The sequence below is a fragment of the Quercus suber genome, unplaced genomic scaffold (assembly GCF_002906115.3).
Source record: "Quercus suber isolate HL8 unplaced genomic scaffold, Cork oak 2.0 scaffold_493, whole genome shotgun sequence".
Lineage (NCBI taxonomy): Eukaryota > Viridiplantae > Streptophyta > Magnoliopsida > Fagales > Fagaceae > Quercus > Quercus suber.
The window spans coordinates 369,896-385,797 of record NW_027069942.1 but is presented as its reverse complement, the minus strand read 5'-3'; the positions used below and the strand labels follow the sequence as shown (position 1 = coordinate 385,797).

Sequence of the window (15,902 nt, the reverse complement as noted above, 5' to 3'; positions counted from 1 at the left end):
CTGACGGTTACAAAACATATAAATACTGAGCAAAAACGTTTAAAACCCTAATTCGCACTAATTGAGCTATTAGGTGACAAAATTACCGAATTTTACCAAAAATGGCAAAATTGAGTTAAACGCAGGATCATAAACTACTGACCTTAAGGGTCGTCCCAAAACAGACGAGACCTTATTCTGACTTTTAAACTAAAAGTTATTAAGGAAAAACAAATATTACTATAAATAGCAAAAACATTGTTTTCGGGGCCTTAACGAAGGAATTTGCCTAAAATTTGCCGACGATCATGGCAGTTGTCATGAATCTGGATCAAAACGCCGTTTCCCTTCAACCTACCAAATTTCATGCAATTCCGACACTGTTACCTCTAATGGCCCCTACTAGCACCCCTCTTTGATCTTGCGTTGTGACTTCCTGCGCCCTTGCTGCTCCAAGAAGGCATGTGCTGTCTGTTCTACATCAGTCCCCCTCACTTGAAAAGAACTCGACCCTGAGTTCCCACTATCCGGTTCATCAGGAGGATGATAATCATATAAGTCAGCAACATTGAAGGTAGAAGAAATGCTCATATCTGGAGGAAGAGCAACCACATAAGCATTGTTGTTGATCTTCTTAGTAATCTGAAATGGCCCGTTCTTCTTGTCCTTCAATTTGTTGTAGGTACCAACAGGAAATCTCTCCTTCCTAAGATACACTAGCACTAAATCCCCAACATTGAAGATCTTCTCACGCCTCTTCTTAACAGCAGCCTCCTTGTACTTAGCATTTGTAGCTTCCAGTTTCTGTCTCACCTCCTCTTGCATGGCCTGAATACGGTCAGCCATATTCTCTGCTGCTTGACTCACTCCTGGAAGCTCAGGTAAAGGTACCAAGTCCAAAGCGTGTTTTGGGGGTACGCAGTAGATGATGGCAAATGGAGACTTACCAGTGCTTCTATTGACTGAGCTATTGTATGCAAACTCTGCTTGGGACAACGCAAGATCCCACTGCTTGGGCTTCTCACCTGAGATACACTGAATCAGATTCCCCAAAGTACGATTAACCACTTCTATCTGGCCATCAATCTGTGGATGACTAGTGCTGCTATAATTCAAGGAAGTGTCAAAATGCTTCCACAAAGTTTGCCAGAAGTGACTAATGAACTTGGTATCCCGGTCAGAGGTGATGGACTTTGGCACTCCATGCAAACGCACAACTTCTTTAAAGAACAGATTGGCCACTCGAGTAGCATCTGAAGTCTTCTTACATGCTATGAAATGGGACATCTTGGAGTACCTGTCAACCACAACAAAAACAGAATCCATACCTCGCTGGGTTCGAGGAAGACCCAGTATAAAGTCCATAGACAGATCTTCCCATGGTGCTTGTGGAACTGGCAAAGGCATATATAAACCAGTATTCTGAGATTGTCCCTTAGCAGTTTGGCAGATTGGACACTTCCTCACATGATTGCCAACATCTCTCTTGAGTTGTGGCCAATAATACCTCTCTTCCACCAGTGCTATAGTCTTGTCTCTACCCATATGTCCACCCAAACCTCCACCATGCAGCTCCCTAATAATCTGCTCCCTCAATGAACTTTTAGGGATGCATAATTGGTTACCCCGAAAAAGAAAACCATCCTGGATGTACATATTATTGATAGCAGTATGAGTTTGTTGACACTTACCCCAAATATCACCAAAATCCTCGTCATTCTCGTACAGCTCCTTGAGGCAATCAAACCCTACAACTTCAGTACGTAGGGTGGTCAACAACGATGCTCGCCTGCTGAGTGCATCAGCCACCTTATTGGTGACACCAGACTTGTGCTTCAAAGTGAAATGAACGCGCTGTATATAAGCTACCCACCGAGCATGCATCCTATTAATGCTAACTTGACTGTTGATGTGCTTTAATGCCTGATGATCCGTGTATAATACAAACTCCCTCTGAATCAAGTAGTGCTCCCAATGCTTAAGAGTCCGTACTACAGCAAAGAACTCCAGTATATAGGCTGACCATTTACTTCGAGCTTCACAAACTTTCTCACTGAAGAATGCTACTGGTCTGTTGTCTTGTGAAAGAACAGTGCCTATCCCGACCACAGATGCATCACACTCCACCTGAAACACCTTATCAAAGTTAGGTAATGCCAAAACCGGGTCTGTGCTCAACTTTTCCTTGATTAAGGCAAAGCTTTGTTCTGCCTCTTTCCCCCATAAGAACTTTCCTTTCTTCAGACACTCAGTGATAGGGGGCTACTATGCTACTGAAATCTCGAACGAACTGCCGGTAGAGGGTTGCTAGCCCATGGAAGCTTCACATATCACTCACTGTCATTAGGGTTGGCCACTCTCTGATTGCACGGACCTTATCCTCATCAACATGAATCCCATCCGCACTGACCACATACCCTAAGAACAGAAACTTATCAGTCAAGAAGCTGCACTTCTTCAAGTTGATATGCAACTCATTGGCCTGCAACACCGCTAATACTTCTCGCACATGATTATAGTGGGCTGCTTCTGTCTTACGGTAAATCAAGATGTCGTCAAAATAAACTACCACAAACTTTCCAATAAATGGTTTCAGTACCTGATTCATAAGTCTCTTGAAAGTGCTGGGAGCATTAAACAATCTGAAAGACATTACCATTCACTCATACAACCCCTCCTTTGTCTTAAAAGCCGTCTTCCACTCATTTCCAGGTTGGATCTGAATCTGGTGATACCCACTCTTGAGATCCAGCTTAGTGTAACACTTGGACCCACTCAGCATATAAAACATGTCATCTAGTCGTGGAATAGGAAATCGATACTTGACTGTGATCTTGTTGATGGCTCGACTATCCACACACATACGCCAGCTCCCATCCTTCTTTGGTATTAACAATGCCGGTACTGCACATGGACTCATACTCTCGCTGATTTGCCCCTTGCTCAAAAGCTCATCTACCTGCCCCTGTAGAATCTGACCCTCTTGAGGATTCATCCTGTAATGTGGCAGATTTGGTAGACTAGCTCCATGAGCTAAATCAATGCAATGTTGGATGTCACGCATCAGTGGTAAACCTGCAGGTAGCTCTTCTGGAAAAAGCTCTTCAAACTCCTTGATCAATGGCTGAATCGCCTCAGGTATCTCAGCAACCTTCTTAGGCTCACCATCTGTCACTACTACAGCGTATACCTGTTTCAACTCCATACAATTCCTATCAAACTCATCTTCATTGTTCACTATAAGGAGTGCTGGCTTCCCCTCCACTTTAGAAGCTTTGGGTCTACTGCCTTCCTTAATAGGACCAAGGACAATTTTTCTGCCATTCTTAAAAAACATATACACATTATCCTTACACTTATGAGTAGCATCTACATCATACTGCCAAGGTCTACCCAATATTAAATGACATGCATCCATTTCAACAACATCACAAACTACTTCATCTACATAATATTTACCCATAGAAAAAGTAACACGACATTGTTGAGTAACAAGAGTTTCCGTACCTTTCTTGATCCAACCTATCTTGTACNAATCAAGGCATATCCCTAAAAAATGACAAAGAATCAACATTGATAAAGAGCTAAGTTAAAATCAAAGGAGAAAGGACACTTAAGTGAAATAGGCATGAACAATTAAATTTATATTGTGTGAATATCTTGCAAGAAAATATAGTTAAACCAAGAATTCCATATAAGGCCTTCAAGCCCTATAGGAAAACCAAACATCATTTTGTCCATAGATAAGCATAAACTAGCTACGACGAGAGTCTGAACCTACCTTTCGAGGGCAGTGGTGTGTGGTTCATCTCCTTGGTTATTGTTGGTTGTCATCGAGTGAGTAAGTACCATACAACTCTTTGTCTAGGAAGTGATAGGTATGTCTTCTACTAAGATCTTGTTCTTTCCCACAGACGGTACCAACTAATGATGCAAAAAATCTTCAGTAAGTTGCGCAGTCCTTATGTGCTCTAGACAAAACCTGTGAAAAAAAGACGAAGAAAACCCTATAGAGAGCATCGATGTGGTACCAGCCAATTACCCTCCAAAGGTTAAGTTAGAGAGAATTTCTACAACTCTAGAGTGCCAGAGCTAGGAAAAATTACGTGTATCTTGATTTGTGAAGGCTTTGGGGTTTTTATAGTAGTGTAGAGTTGACCTTCATTTCTTTGTGGAGAAGGTCTTTCCTTGTAGGGAAGATCCTCATTAATACACATATTTTGCAGGATCCTTTCCTTGTAGAGATTCCTTTGATTAGGGTTAATTGTGGGATACAAGACATTTCCATATTAGGTTTCTTGGAGACCACTTAGGCCATGTAGGTGCCACGTGGCTTTGCTACCCATTTCCCTTGCGTCTGTTCATCTCATTGGAATTTTTCCACTACAAAGAGTCCGTCCATCTTGCTTGAGTCAGTCCACTTCAAAGAGCCTATCCGTCTCTCTACCTTTCTGTCTGAAATATGATTCCCTCTACTAGTTCTTTGACTATTAGGCCATTTAGACCATCTCTTTTGGCAACATCGTCGCTTATAACTAACTCTGTTGATTCGATCTATCTGCCTTGGGATTTATCCCTATCATAAGGAGAGGAGGATGAGTTGGAGAAGTGAACCACCACTTGAGGTAGTGGTGGTGATCAAAGAAGGAGAGCCATGGAGATTTGGTCATGGTGGTCCGAAGGTTCTAAGATTAAAGAGTGTCTACGACTTGAATTGCTACAACAAACTTGAGTTTAAGAGACTTAGAGCATTCATAGTAAGAAAGCTAAAAATTATCATTTTTAACAAATAAAATAACTTTATCTATTTTAACAACTCACTTTACAATATACTCAATATCAAAGACTCTATATTTTTAGCAACTCATTTAAAAATATATAAATAACTCATTAAAATAATAATAAACAAAGACCACAAAAACCAACATAACAACATCAGCCACCTCCACCTCCTCCATCGTCGCCCCACCAGCCACAACCACAAACCACAGCAACAGGAAAAAAAAAATATCCAACCCCCAATAACCTTCCTCTTCCACTTCTTTACCTACAACCACCAACCCTAGCCCAAAAAAAAAAAAAAAAAAAAACAAACAAAACAAAAACAAAACAAAACAAAAAAAAAAAAACAAAGTAAAACAATCGAACCAAATCAAAAATTAAACCACAGCACAACTTAACAGAAATCAAACAAATCAACCCACGCTGATACCCACGAACCACACTGATACCCACGGACCCATGAACCACACTGATACCCACGAAGCAATTGGACCCACAAATTGACCCACGAACTAATCGTGTCCATGCTAATACCCACGAACCACCGACGGGAGAAGAGAGAAAAGAGAGAACAAAATAGAGAAGTGAGAGAGAAGAGAGGAGCAATTGTATATTTTCATGAGAAATGAGGGAATAAAAAAAAGATTTTTATGTTTACCTTCATGCTATAGCAAGCTATTATCAATAACAACTCATTGTAGCATGAAAGCTAAAATATAGCTAAATAATTTAACTATAGCAACTTTATTGGAGGGCTTTTTTGTGTGGTTGAGATTCTAAAATAACTTAGACATTTTTATTGTGAGTGCTCTTGAGATGTTAGTTTGTTAATAAGTTTTAAATCGATGCTAACGAACCAGTATGTTTAAAAATAATAGGCAAAAAATGGTGTTACGCGGCAAATCTGGGCCTAGTTTCAGTTTAGTATACACGTCACACGTGGGGCTTCCATTCCAAAGTAGCAAGGTCTTTAAACTCTTTATACTTCCCCTTTCTGGCCGCAAACGTTAATCTTCCAGTTCACAATCAAACCACCGATGTCTCAGCTTCAGAAGACAATACGGTCGTGTATCCCGGACGACGTAGTATTCGACATGCTGACTTGGCTTTCAGTGAAATCCTTAATCCGATTCAGGTGCGTTTCTAAATCTGGGTATTCCACAATCACCAGCCCCATTTTCATTAGCGCACGCCTCAACCGAGTTAAATCATAAGAACAACAATCATAACCGTTATTTGCTATGTACTTCACCATCGACTGAACTGTTTACTGTCATTTGCAATAGCGACCGCACATTGTCCTATATTTCAAGGTGATGTAGAACAGACAGCACATGCCTTCTTGGAGCAGTAAGGGCGCAGGAGGTCACAACGCAAGATCAAAGGGGGGTGCCAGTAGGGGCCATTAGAGGTAACAGTGTCAGAATTGCATGAAATTTGGCAGGTTGAAGGGAAACGGCGTTATGATCCAGATTCATGACAACTGCCATGAACGTCGGCAAATTTTAGGCAAATTCTTTCGTTAAGGCCCCGAAAACAATATTTTTGCTATTTATAATAATTTTTTTTTTCCTTAATAACTTTTAGTTTAAAAGTCAGAATAAGGTCCCTGTTTTGGGACGACCCTTAAGGTCAGTAGTTTATGATTCTGCGTTTAACTCAATTTTGTCATTTTTGGTAAAATTCGGTAATTTGGTCACCTAATCATTTAATTAGTGCAAATTAGGGTTTTAAACGTTTTTGCTCAGTATTTATATGTTTTGTAGCCGTCAGAGGCAAATCAGACTATTATCAATAAACACAGACATTTTGTCAATTTTCTCTTCTGGTGGATTCCAGTTTTATCTCCTTGTGGATTCAGGGAAACCCCTCGTGGATTCGAGGTTTACTACCAGAAACTAACAGTTTAGTTTCTGTTTCATCAAGAGAGCATCGTGTGTGCTTCTCTTCAGGCTTCCGCGACATTAGTTGGTATCAGAGCCTTGATTTACCCTGGTCTGATGGCTAACCGGCGAGACGGTGACCACCATAACAATGACGTGGGTGACGACGTCAATAACCCAGTCTTCACTAGGCTGAGTTCCTTGATTTTCGTGATGAAAATCAACAATTTTGTGATTCTACCTAACAGACTCTGGACCAGATTCAAGCAGCACTTGCCACTTTGCTTAACCAAAACCCTAATCGTGTTGATGAAGAGCGACGTGATAACCGAGTGCGTGGCCCTCCCTATCGTGGTCCAAACCGGAACAGGCAGCAAGACTACAAGAAGAAGACAGTGAAGATGAGGAGTATGCAGAGAGAGTCCTTGGAAATCATCGTGGTCCCGCAAGGGATAATGGTCGAGATTATCAGGAGCAGAGGGACTATCGGATGAAAATAGAGTTACCATCTTTTAATGGTAATGTCTCCATTGAAGAGTATCTGGATTGGGTCAGTGAGGTTGAAAAGTTTTTCGACTATATGGGTACAGCAGAAGACAAACAGGTGTGTTTGGTGGCTTACAAATTGAAGGGAGGAGCATCTGCCTGGTAGGATCGTGTTCAATTAAACCGTACTCGGGAATGAAAGCTTCCAATACGTTCATAGAGGAGGATGAAAAGGTTAATGGCAGATCGGTTCTTACCACCCGATTACCAGCAGGAGTTGTTCAGACAGTACCAGGATTGCAGGCAGGGTACTCAGACAGGTAATGAGTACATGGAGGAGTCCCCCCCCCCCAAAAAAAGATATTAATCTTTTCATTCTTATTCAATTTTGAATGTTATTTGGATGTAGTTAAGCATCAAGGGAGTAGACATCATTTTAGTTCATGTGGTTCTTAATGAACTTAGTGTAAGACAATGAGTTAAAAGGTCTAAGTTTACATGTGCTGAAGAAGAAATTTATGCAATCTTCCTTAAAAGGTGGAGCATTCAAACAGTGACACTTAAAACTTTAAAGATTGAAAATTCCATTCCTATTTTCTAGCTAGAAGAAACTTTTCTTTTTTAATTAATAACGTATAGTTTTAAGGCATCTACATGATTATATTTGGCCTCCTCAAGAGAAAGGTTCTCATCCTCGATCGATTTAACCTTTTCATATTGTAGAGCGGCCTCTTCGTCACCTTGAGCATTAGGAGTGGGGTCAACCTAAAATAGCTCATCGGTACCTTCAGGCTCGATGGATCTGGTTGGGGTCTAGGCTACGATATCAATGGAGATCTGAGACATGTCTAGGTTAAGGGAGAGAGCCTTGACCTGATGGAGGCACTCATTAAGACCGTCAGTATAACAGCCATGAAGCTTGTAAAGGAAGGCGTCGGAGTTACGAAACTCCATTTTCCCGTCCTCCTTAGCCCGAAGGACTTGTTTCCTTAATGCGGAGATCCCCCCCTCCTTGTCCTTAAGAACCTTCTTTAGCACCTTTGCATACTGGCTCCTCTAGGGCCTTCTTTGTAATGTCTAGCTTCTTGATCTGCACCTCCCTCCAGGCCTCGAGCTTATACAGCCTCGTCTCTGTGGACTCAACCCTCTCCTTCAGACGGTCAACTAGCTTCTCTCGAGCCATGCAACGGTCCATCAAGCCCTTCATTATCATCACCCTCTGCGAGAATCAAAACAAGCTTAGAAATAAAGGTAACTGAGAAATGGAAGGGAAAGAGGACGATTACACACCTGAGCCATGCTAAAAAGTCCCGTCTCACTTATGGCCTTAGTTGCATGGTTGCCCAAGTCCTCATAATCATCGTCCTTGATGATGGATGAGAGTTACATTATGGCATATCGTGAGTCCTCGTGGAGGAAGGGAGGCGCTGCCCAATGACGGGGCCTTTGGCCGTCATTAAACCTTTCCCAGTCCCATGACGGGGTGGAGGAGGCAGCTTGGTAGACGGAAGGGTCTCCCCAACGGTTGGAGTAATCACCACCTTTGGCTTATTCGGAGGATGGTCGACCTTGTCCGTTGTCTTCCGCTTAATGAACGGCTTGATTGGACCAGTCCCTTTGGTAGGGATGGGTAAGGAATAAGCGATGGACTCACATTGGCGTGCAATTGTGTCGTAACGACGGGCAGTATCTGTAAGCTTGGGACCCTTACAGTACTAGTACTGAGTGTCCAAAGTGACGAGCTTCTTCCATGTCCTCTCCTTTAGTGAAATTTTGAAGATTTTCTCCAAAAAGCTCCACTGTTCAAGGTTAACCTCTGGACGGTCTTGAGCTGCAACAAAAAATGGTTAGACTAACAAGTAAAATGGACAAAATAAATAAATGAGCAAATTTAAGCAAATGAACACCTACCAGATGGAGTCATTATACCCTAAGTTCTATCAACAAGGGGCATGTTGTCACGTTCATCAGGGTGGCACATCCAGTTGTCTCCCTAGATGAAGAAGTATCGGTTCTTCTAGTTTCGGTTGGAATCAGGGGTCTTATACACTAGCCCGAGTGATGGTTTCCTTGGTAGGAAACTGTAAATGCCCTTAGACTTGACTATCTCAGAAGGACGGTAACAATGGAAGAACTCCTCCACAGTTAGTTGACGCCTCCCTTTACTTAGAACCCCGTACAACACCTCCGCAGCAAGGAAGATTCTCCAAGCATTCAGAGCAATCTAGGTGATGGCTAGTCCTAGGTATTGGAGTAAGTGACGGTGGAGAGCACTCAAAGGCAGTCTAAATCCTGCATTGAACATTTGCTCATACACCTCGATGTCATCAGCACCATGGTAATAGCACTTTTCAAACTTAAAAGGCAGATGGATGGGGATGTCGGCAGGAATCTGATATCTCTCCTGTAAAGTGTCAAAGTGTTTTCTTTTAATGGTCGAGTTAAAATCGTTAACCATCCACATGAGGAGAAGAATGAAATTCCTAAGGCCATTAGGGCCAATGATAGACCTAATAAGAGATTCAACTTTCTCCTCGCCGTCTAAGTCTCCATTTGTACCATTCTCTGACCCATCCACGTCCGAATCCTCATCCTCCTCCTCGGAAGGTGAGTTAACAGACGGAACCCTTTCAGAATAAGAGGCATTGGGTTCATCTTAACATTCTCTACATGGAAAGACATTCTTCACCAAGAAATGAAGGTTAGCTCTACACTACTATAAAACCCCAAAGCCCTCAAAAATCAAGGTACGCATAATTTTTCACAACTTTGGCACTCTAGAGTTGTAGAAATTTTCTCTAGCTTAACCTTCGGAGGGTATTTGGCTGGTACCACATTGGTGCTTTCTGTAGGGTTTTCTTTGTCTCTGTTTCACAGGTTTTGTCTAAAGCACGTGAGGACTGCGTAACTTACTGACGATTTTTTGGCACCATCACCCTACATCACTCAACCCTTTCTTCTCTCTCCGATTTGAGTCTATCTCCTTCTAGACCTTGATCTAATCTTTCTGATCTAAATAAGGCACAACCTCCTAGCCCATCACAAAGCCTAGCCACCACCACTATGAGGGTGGCTTCTCAACCTCAGCCTCTACTTCTTCTCTAAACCTAAACCCAAACACTTGCATCTAATTGATCTCTCTAACACTCAAAATGCCAAACCTACTTTCGGAGACAACAAACCCAGAAAACAAAAAACAACAAAACCAAGTAGCAATACCACAAGAGACAACAGACCCAAAAAACAATAAAACCAAGCAACAATACCAAAGAGAAACAACAAACCCAAGCTGCTCTAGTGCAAAGCTAAGAGAGTCACTTTGGTGTCGAGATCGTGATTTTTGGGTTTGGGTTTATGCTCCATGCAAAGATATTATGAATCTGTGGGGTTGTTTTTATTTGAGTCTAGAGAAAGGTCTAGAGAAAGAAGAACAAAGGAAGAAAAGAAAGAACAGGAGAAGGAAGAACAAGAAAGGAACTCGAGTGTCTAAAACTCGAATTCCACATGGATATTAAATCCACCTCAGTTCTACCAGCACATAGAACTCGAGTCTCTTTGGCTTGAGTTGCTACAGTGAACTCAAGTTTAAGAGACTCAAGACACTAGTATGCTAACATAGTAATATGTTTTGAAAACTTGCTAACTAATGAAATTGTTCCTAAAATGGTGTTAAATGGTAAATTTGGCCATGAAACTAGCTTCTTTTCTTGTTTTATTTTTATTTTTCTAAAAGTGTTCAACAATTAAATAATAAATTTATTAATTAAATAAGTTGGAAGACTACAAAAGTATGCAAAGTTATAAGACTAAAATGAATTCTGGTAAAATTTAGAAGATGCATTTTGCATTTAGGCAAAAAAATAAAATAAAATAAAATAACTTATTATTCACGTGGTGTGTGTAATCTCCCGTCTATGATATTATTCAGAGAAGTCCCTTGAAAATGTTGATGGCCCCAAATGCTGCAAACATGCCTCTAGGCTTAGTCCATCGCTTCAAGACTCAAATTGTATGGTTGGCCCTAAGATGCTAGATTGCTACTTAACGGTTTTGAACCAGTCCAACCACCAAAAAAAAAAAAAAAAAAAAAAAAAAAAATCATTCCCCTTGTGTAATTTTGTTAATATAATAAGGGTAAATTAGGTAATTTACTTGGTAAATAGTTTATGTACTCTACTCCCCCTCCAAATCTCTCCAATTTGGGGGAATTAAAATTGGGGGGCTAGAGGGAGTCCAAACCCCTCCAAACTCCTCCAAACCCCTCCCCCTCATTCTTTAAAAAACTTCCAAACAAGGTAATTGCATTACTCTCCCTCCCTCTACTCTACTCCCCCTCCTTTTTTAAACATCCAAACATGCCATAAAAGATGTATTCATTGAGTATCACCGATTCTCTCTCATACCAATATTTATCACATCCAGCGAAGTCCATTAACTCAAAGTACATGGCAACCTAAATTTCATTGAAGGCTCGTTTTCCTCGTAATGGATGTTTAGTAATTGAGCACTCTTCGATCATTGAACCCTAAGGCTTTTGATGTTCAATCCGTCTTTGAATGACATGGTTGCATTCTCACGAGTATTATTTTTTAGGGTGCTATTAATGGGTGTTGTACAGCACCCGTTAATGTGATAAAATTGAAAATAAACTATTCCCTTTTTTTTAGGGATGTGGAAAAAATTGAATATGCATTAAATATGTGTCAGTTGAGATAAAGAAAGTCAAATTATTTTGTAATAAACTACAGTTGAAAAGTAAAACTTTATCAATTTTCAATGCAATGAGATTTTTAATAGGTAATAAATGAACCACAGCTAGTTCATTAACAGGTGCTGGCCGACACATATTAACAAAGTCCTTATTTTTTTGATCGGTAGACATGTATGATTCTCTCTCGTATTAGTATTTATTACATTCCACAAACTATCAATCACATTACCAATTTCATGCAATTGCAATGTTAGGGTTGTTGCCCCTAGTTGTCCCCTCAATTTAAAAATACAACAATTAACTAACGGGACAAAAGACCTAATTTTGGGGGACAATTGATGCCAAAATCAAGTTCTTCATGTCCTATAAAGTACCTTGTCACACCACTGAATAACATCACTACTAGGTACTTATTCCATCATTACATAGCCTCCATAAATCTGTCACATGTGCTTGATCTTAATGGAAATCCTTGCTATGGTTACTTGCTAACTTTTTTAAACACACTTAGTGATAAGGAAGAATCATGGCCAATACCATGGGCTTAACCCATCAGTTTATGCTCAGGCTGACGGGCCAGTCACGACGGATGTTAAGGACTCATGCGCCGACGGAAAGAGACATGCTGACGGTAAGGGAAATCCGAGAAGCTCGAAATTATGTTCATAGAGGCTGACGGCCTTTTATCGACGTAGGGAACGAGACAAGCCGACGGGTAAAAGGCTGACGGTTCTAATAAAACCTTTACTTGGCCACCACGCTCAATGATAAATTCCTATAAGGAAAAGGACTCCGCAATCTACGCTCATAAGGATTCCTATATGAAAAAGACTTCTGCTCCAAGGAAGAAAGGTCAACCCTCCACTACTATAAAAGCCCCAATACCCTCATAAATCGAGGTACGCATAATCAACCCCTCTCTAGCATTCTAGAGTTGAAAGAAGTTCTAACTTGACCTTCGGAGGGTATTTGGCCGGCACCACACCGGTGCTCTCTGTTAGGTCCTCTTTTCTTTGTGCAGGTGTCGCTTCAAGGGTACGAGCATTGGGCAACTCACTGTTGATATTTTCGGCATCATCACTTAGGATACAATTTTGTTCAAAACTTGTTTAAGTGAGAAGTTGTGAATTGTGATTTAGAACAATGTCTTTTTTTTAGGGGAGCAAATATTATTAATTTACAAACCATCAATAAATTTATTTTTATTATTTATCAATCACAAATATTAATGTGGGGCCCGTGGGCCTGACAACCTCGGCCCATCGGGTAGCAGGCCCAAGGCCCATGCCGAGGAACACTGACTATTCAAGACTAAATTGGGGAAAGCCTCTTTTCCCAGTCCACGCCGAGAACCTCCTCATCCTCGGCCTGACAAGGGTGATTTTCGGGAAAGACCAAGCCCAAAGTAAGCTGTCACCCTCGCATTTAATGCATTCACCTAACCCCCCTGGCCGCATTAATGGGGATATAACCCTTTAGCAGGACAATGTTGATCAGAGTGAACCACTCGAGTACTGATAAGGCCTCTGATGGGACGGATGGCCAGAAGAGAGGCAAATGAATGATCAACAGATGGAATAAGGAGATAGGAAGATGAAGACTATATAAGGGAAGCAAGTAAAGTAAAAAAGAGGTGGGGGGGAAAAAAAGAGAAGCAAAAGGCCTCCTCGGCCTATGGCCGAGGAGAATCCTCCCAGTTGTAAAGAAACTCTAAGTATCTTTTTATAAATGAGAGTTCATGCTTGATGAACGACGGCCAGCGCCTAAACCTTTAACCCACTCTCTATAAATTTATTGTTTGGGCTTGATTGGGCTGAAAACCCATTCATACTCAGGGTCAATCCAAACTGAGTCCCTACAATTGGCGCCGTCTGTGGGGAGGATTAGGGTGCTGGCCGGCGCACCAGGCGAGTGTTCTAAGTAGTCGTTTTACAGTAGGTTGAAAAAAAAAAAAAAAAAAAAAAAGAAAAAATAGAAGATTTGACAGCGAAGAGAGAAATCTTGATATTATCATTATTTCATAAACAGAAACATTACAAATTACAATCAGAGGCTCAGGCAGTGTGTTTCACACACAAATTTACAAGCTAATCCTACCAGCTATTTCTACAATCAGAGGCCCAGGTGGAGCCGCCCTAAAAAAGCTAGCCGGTGGGAAGTGTCAAGCCGTCCTTTATTGGTATAAAGAGAATGGGAGAGCTTGACACAAAAGGCAGAGAAGGGGGAGGGCCATCATGTTTTCAGGCCACCGACAACTCCCTTCTCGGCCAGGCGGAGTTGGAACAAAGAGAGGAGCAGATACAGGGGCTCCGGGACACCTTCCCCATGATGTTCCCTTGATTCTCTCCAATCCTCACGAGTGTTGGCCGTTGGAGACGGCAACACTCGAGCACCGCCCATGAGGTGAATTCGCACGTCTTCTTCGTCGGGGGTGCGCTCCGAGGAAGACGTTAGGTACTCTAACAACATCCCTCCGGGCCACCTTGTAGGGCGCCATCGGGGTTACGCCTAGATTCTGCCGCACCGAAAGCCCAGTGGGGGCTGCGGCCATACCGACTTTTGCCAGTTCCAGTCACAATTCCGGCGGGGTTGTTAAAAAGGCTTGGGAAGTTGGAAGAAGATGTTCTGTTTTTCTGTTTGTGTTGAAAGGTCCATGGGTTATGGAGAAACCATCTCGCCACCTTTTATAGGGGGTGGGGGTTGGTGAGAATTAATTCATGTAGAGTCCGAAAAGAGAATTATCAGCTGGGCTAATAATGAAGCTATCAATTTCCAAGGAGGCCATAGACCGTTGAACTCGTGTTAATTTACGAGGACATTAATGAAGGCGCGTTTCGCGCACTGAAGCGTCAAGCGCGGAACACGAACAGACAATGGGCGCTCCATAAATGAAAAATATGGGGCCTTGAGCTGGAGGCGAGATCAACGCCACGTGTAAAGATCATAATCTGACCCAAGGAGGAATCACCTCCAGTAAAGCGATCCGAGGACAAACCTCTACTTACAGAAAAATAGAAGTGGTAGACAGAACCAAGGTATTGCATGGTCCTCGGACCCAAGCCTATGGTAAAACTATACACACCATTATACCTGGGTACTAGACAGAACCAAGGTATTGCATGGTCCTCGACCCAAGCCTATGGTAAAACTATACACACCATTATATCTGGGTACTAGACAGAACCAAGGTATTGCATGGTCCTCGGATCCAAACCTATGGAAAACTAGATACTTATAGAAGAATGAAAGTACTAGACATAACCAGGGTATTGCATGGTCCTCAGACTCGAACCCATGGAGAAAATAGCTATCTGAAGAAAAGCCAAAGCGTCACTTAGAGTCAAGCTATAATACGGTCTTTAGATTCATATTTGAAGGATAACAGATGGTTTCATGAGGCTAACTCCAGAATAGAGTACGAATATTAAGCAGAATACAATAGTAAAGCAAACAAAAGAAAATATCATTAGTTGGAAGCGAAGTATTAAGTATTCAGTTCAAACGGAAAGTATATAACTCCCTTACAATGCCACTGAGGCAAGAAACAAAATGAAATAAAGAGAAAAAAACAAATTTATCCTATGTCGTATACTAGTCTCCTTGACTCAGTAGGCAAATTAAGTCAATAAGTAAGTCAAAAGGCTTTAGCCAAGGCCTAAGGGCTTGGTCTCGTAAAGGTCCGCCGGAGGGCTTGGTCTCGAAAGGTCCGCCGGAGGACTTGCCACGTCTTGTGGTATTCCCTGACCCTCGGGTATAACTCCCCCAACGCTCTCTGGGCTCAACCTCCTCGGATGAGGTTGGTCAGTTACGATATCCTCAGCGGTCTTATCGTGACTCTCAACCGCTGGTAATGAGGGACCCCTCCTCGGAGCAGCAGGTGCAACCTCGGCGAATGGCAATGGAGTAATATACCCTTCCTCCCTCCTAAGATCAGATGAGACATCAACCCCTGCTTGGCTGAGGGCTTCATGCCAGGTCTAGAACAGTAATGCCTGCACACTGCAGGAACTTGAGCCGAAGGGTGGTTTCAGTCTTAGCCACCCCATCTGCAAAGCATTCTC

The 15,902-nt window shown here is 41.9% G+C and overlaps 1 protein-coding gene across 1 annotated transcript; it reads right to left on the bottom strand.

The window, feature by feature from the left end:
- Positions 1 to 2,638: 2,638 nt before the first annotated feature.
- LOC136063158 (uncharacterized) lies at positions 2,639 to 6,016 on the bottom strand. The gene is made up of 2 exons (XM_065763135.1): positions 5,824 to 6,016; positions 2,639 to 3,528 (listed from the first exon to the last, which is right to left on the bottom strand). Exons 1-2 carry the CDS (start codon positions 6,014 to 6,016, stop codon positions 2,639 to 2,641), a joined length of 1,083 nt encoding a protein of 360 aa, XP_065619207.1.
- Between the last annotated feature and the right edge of the window lie 9,886 nt (positions 6,017 to 15,902).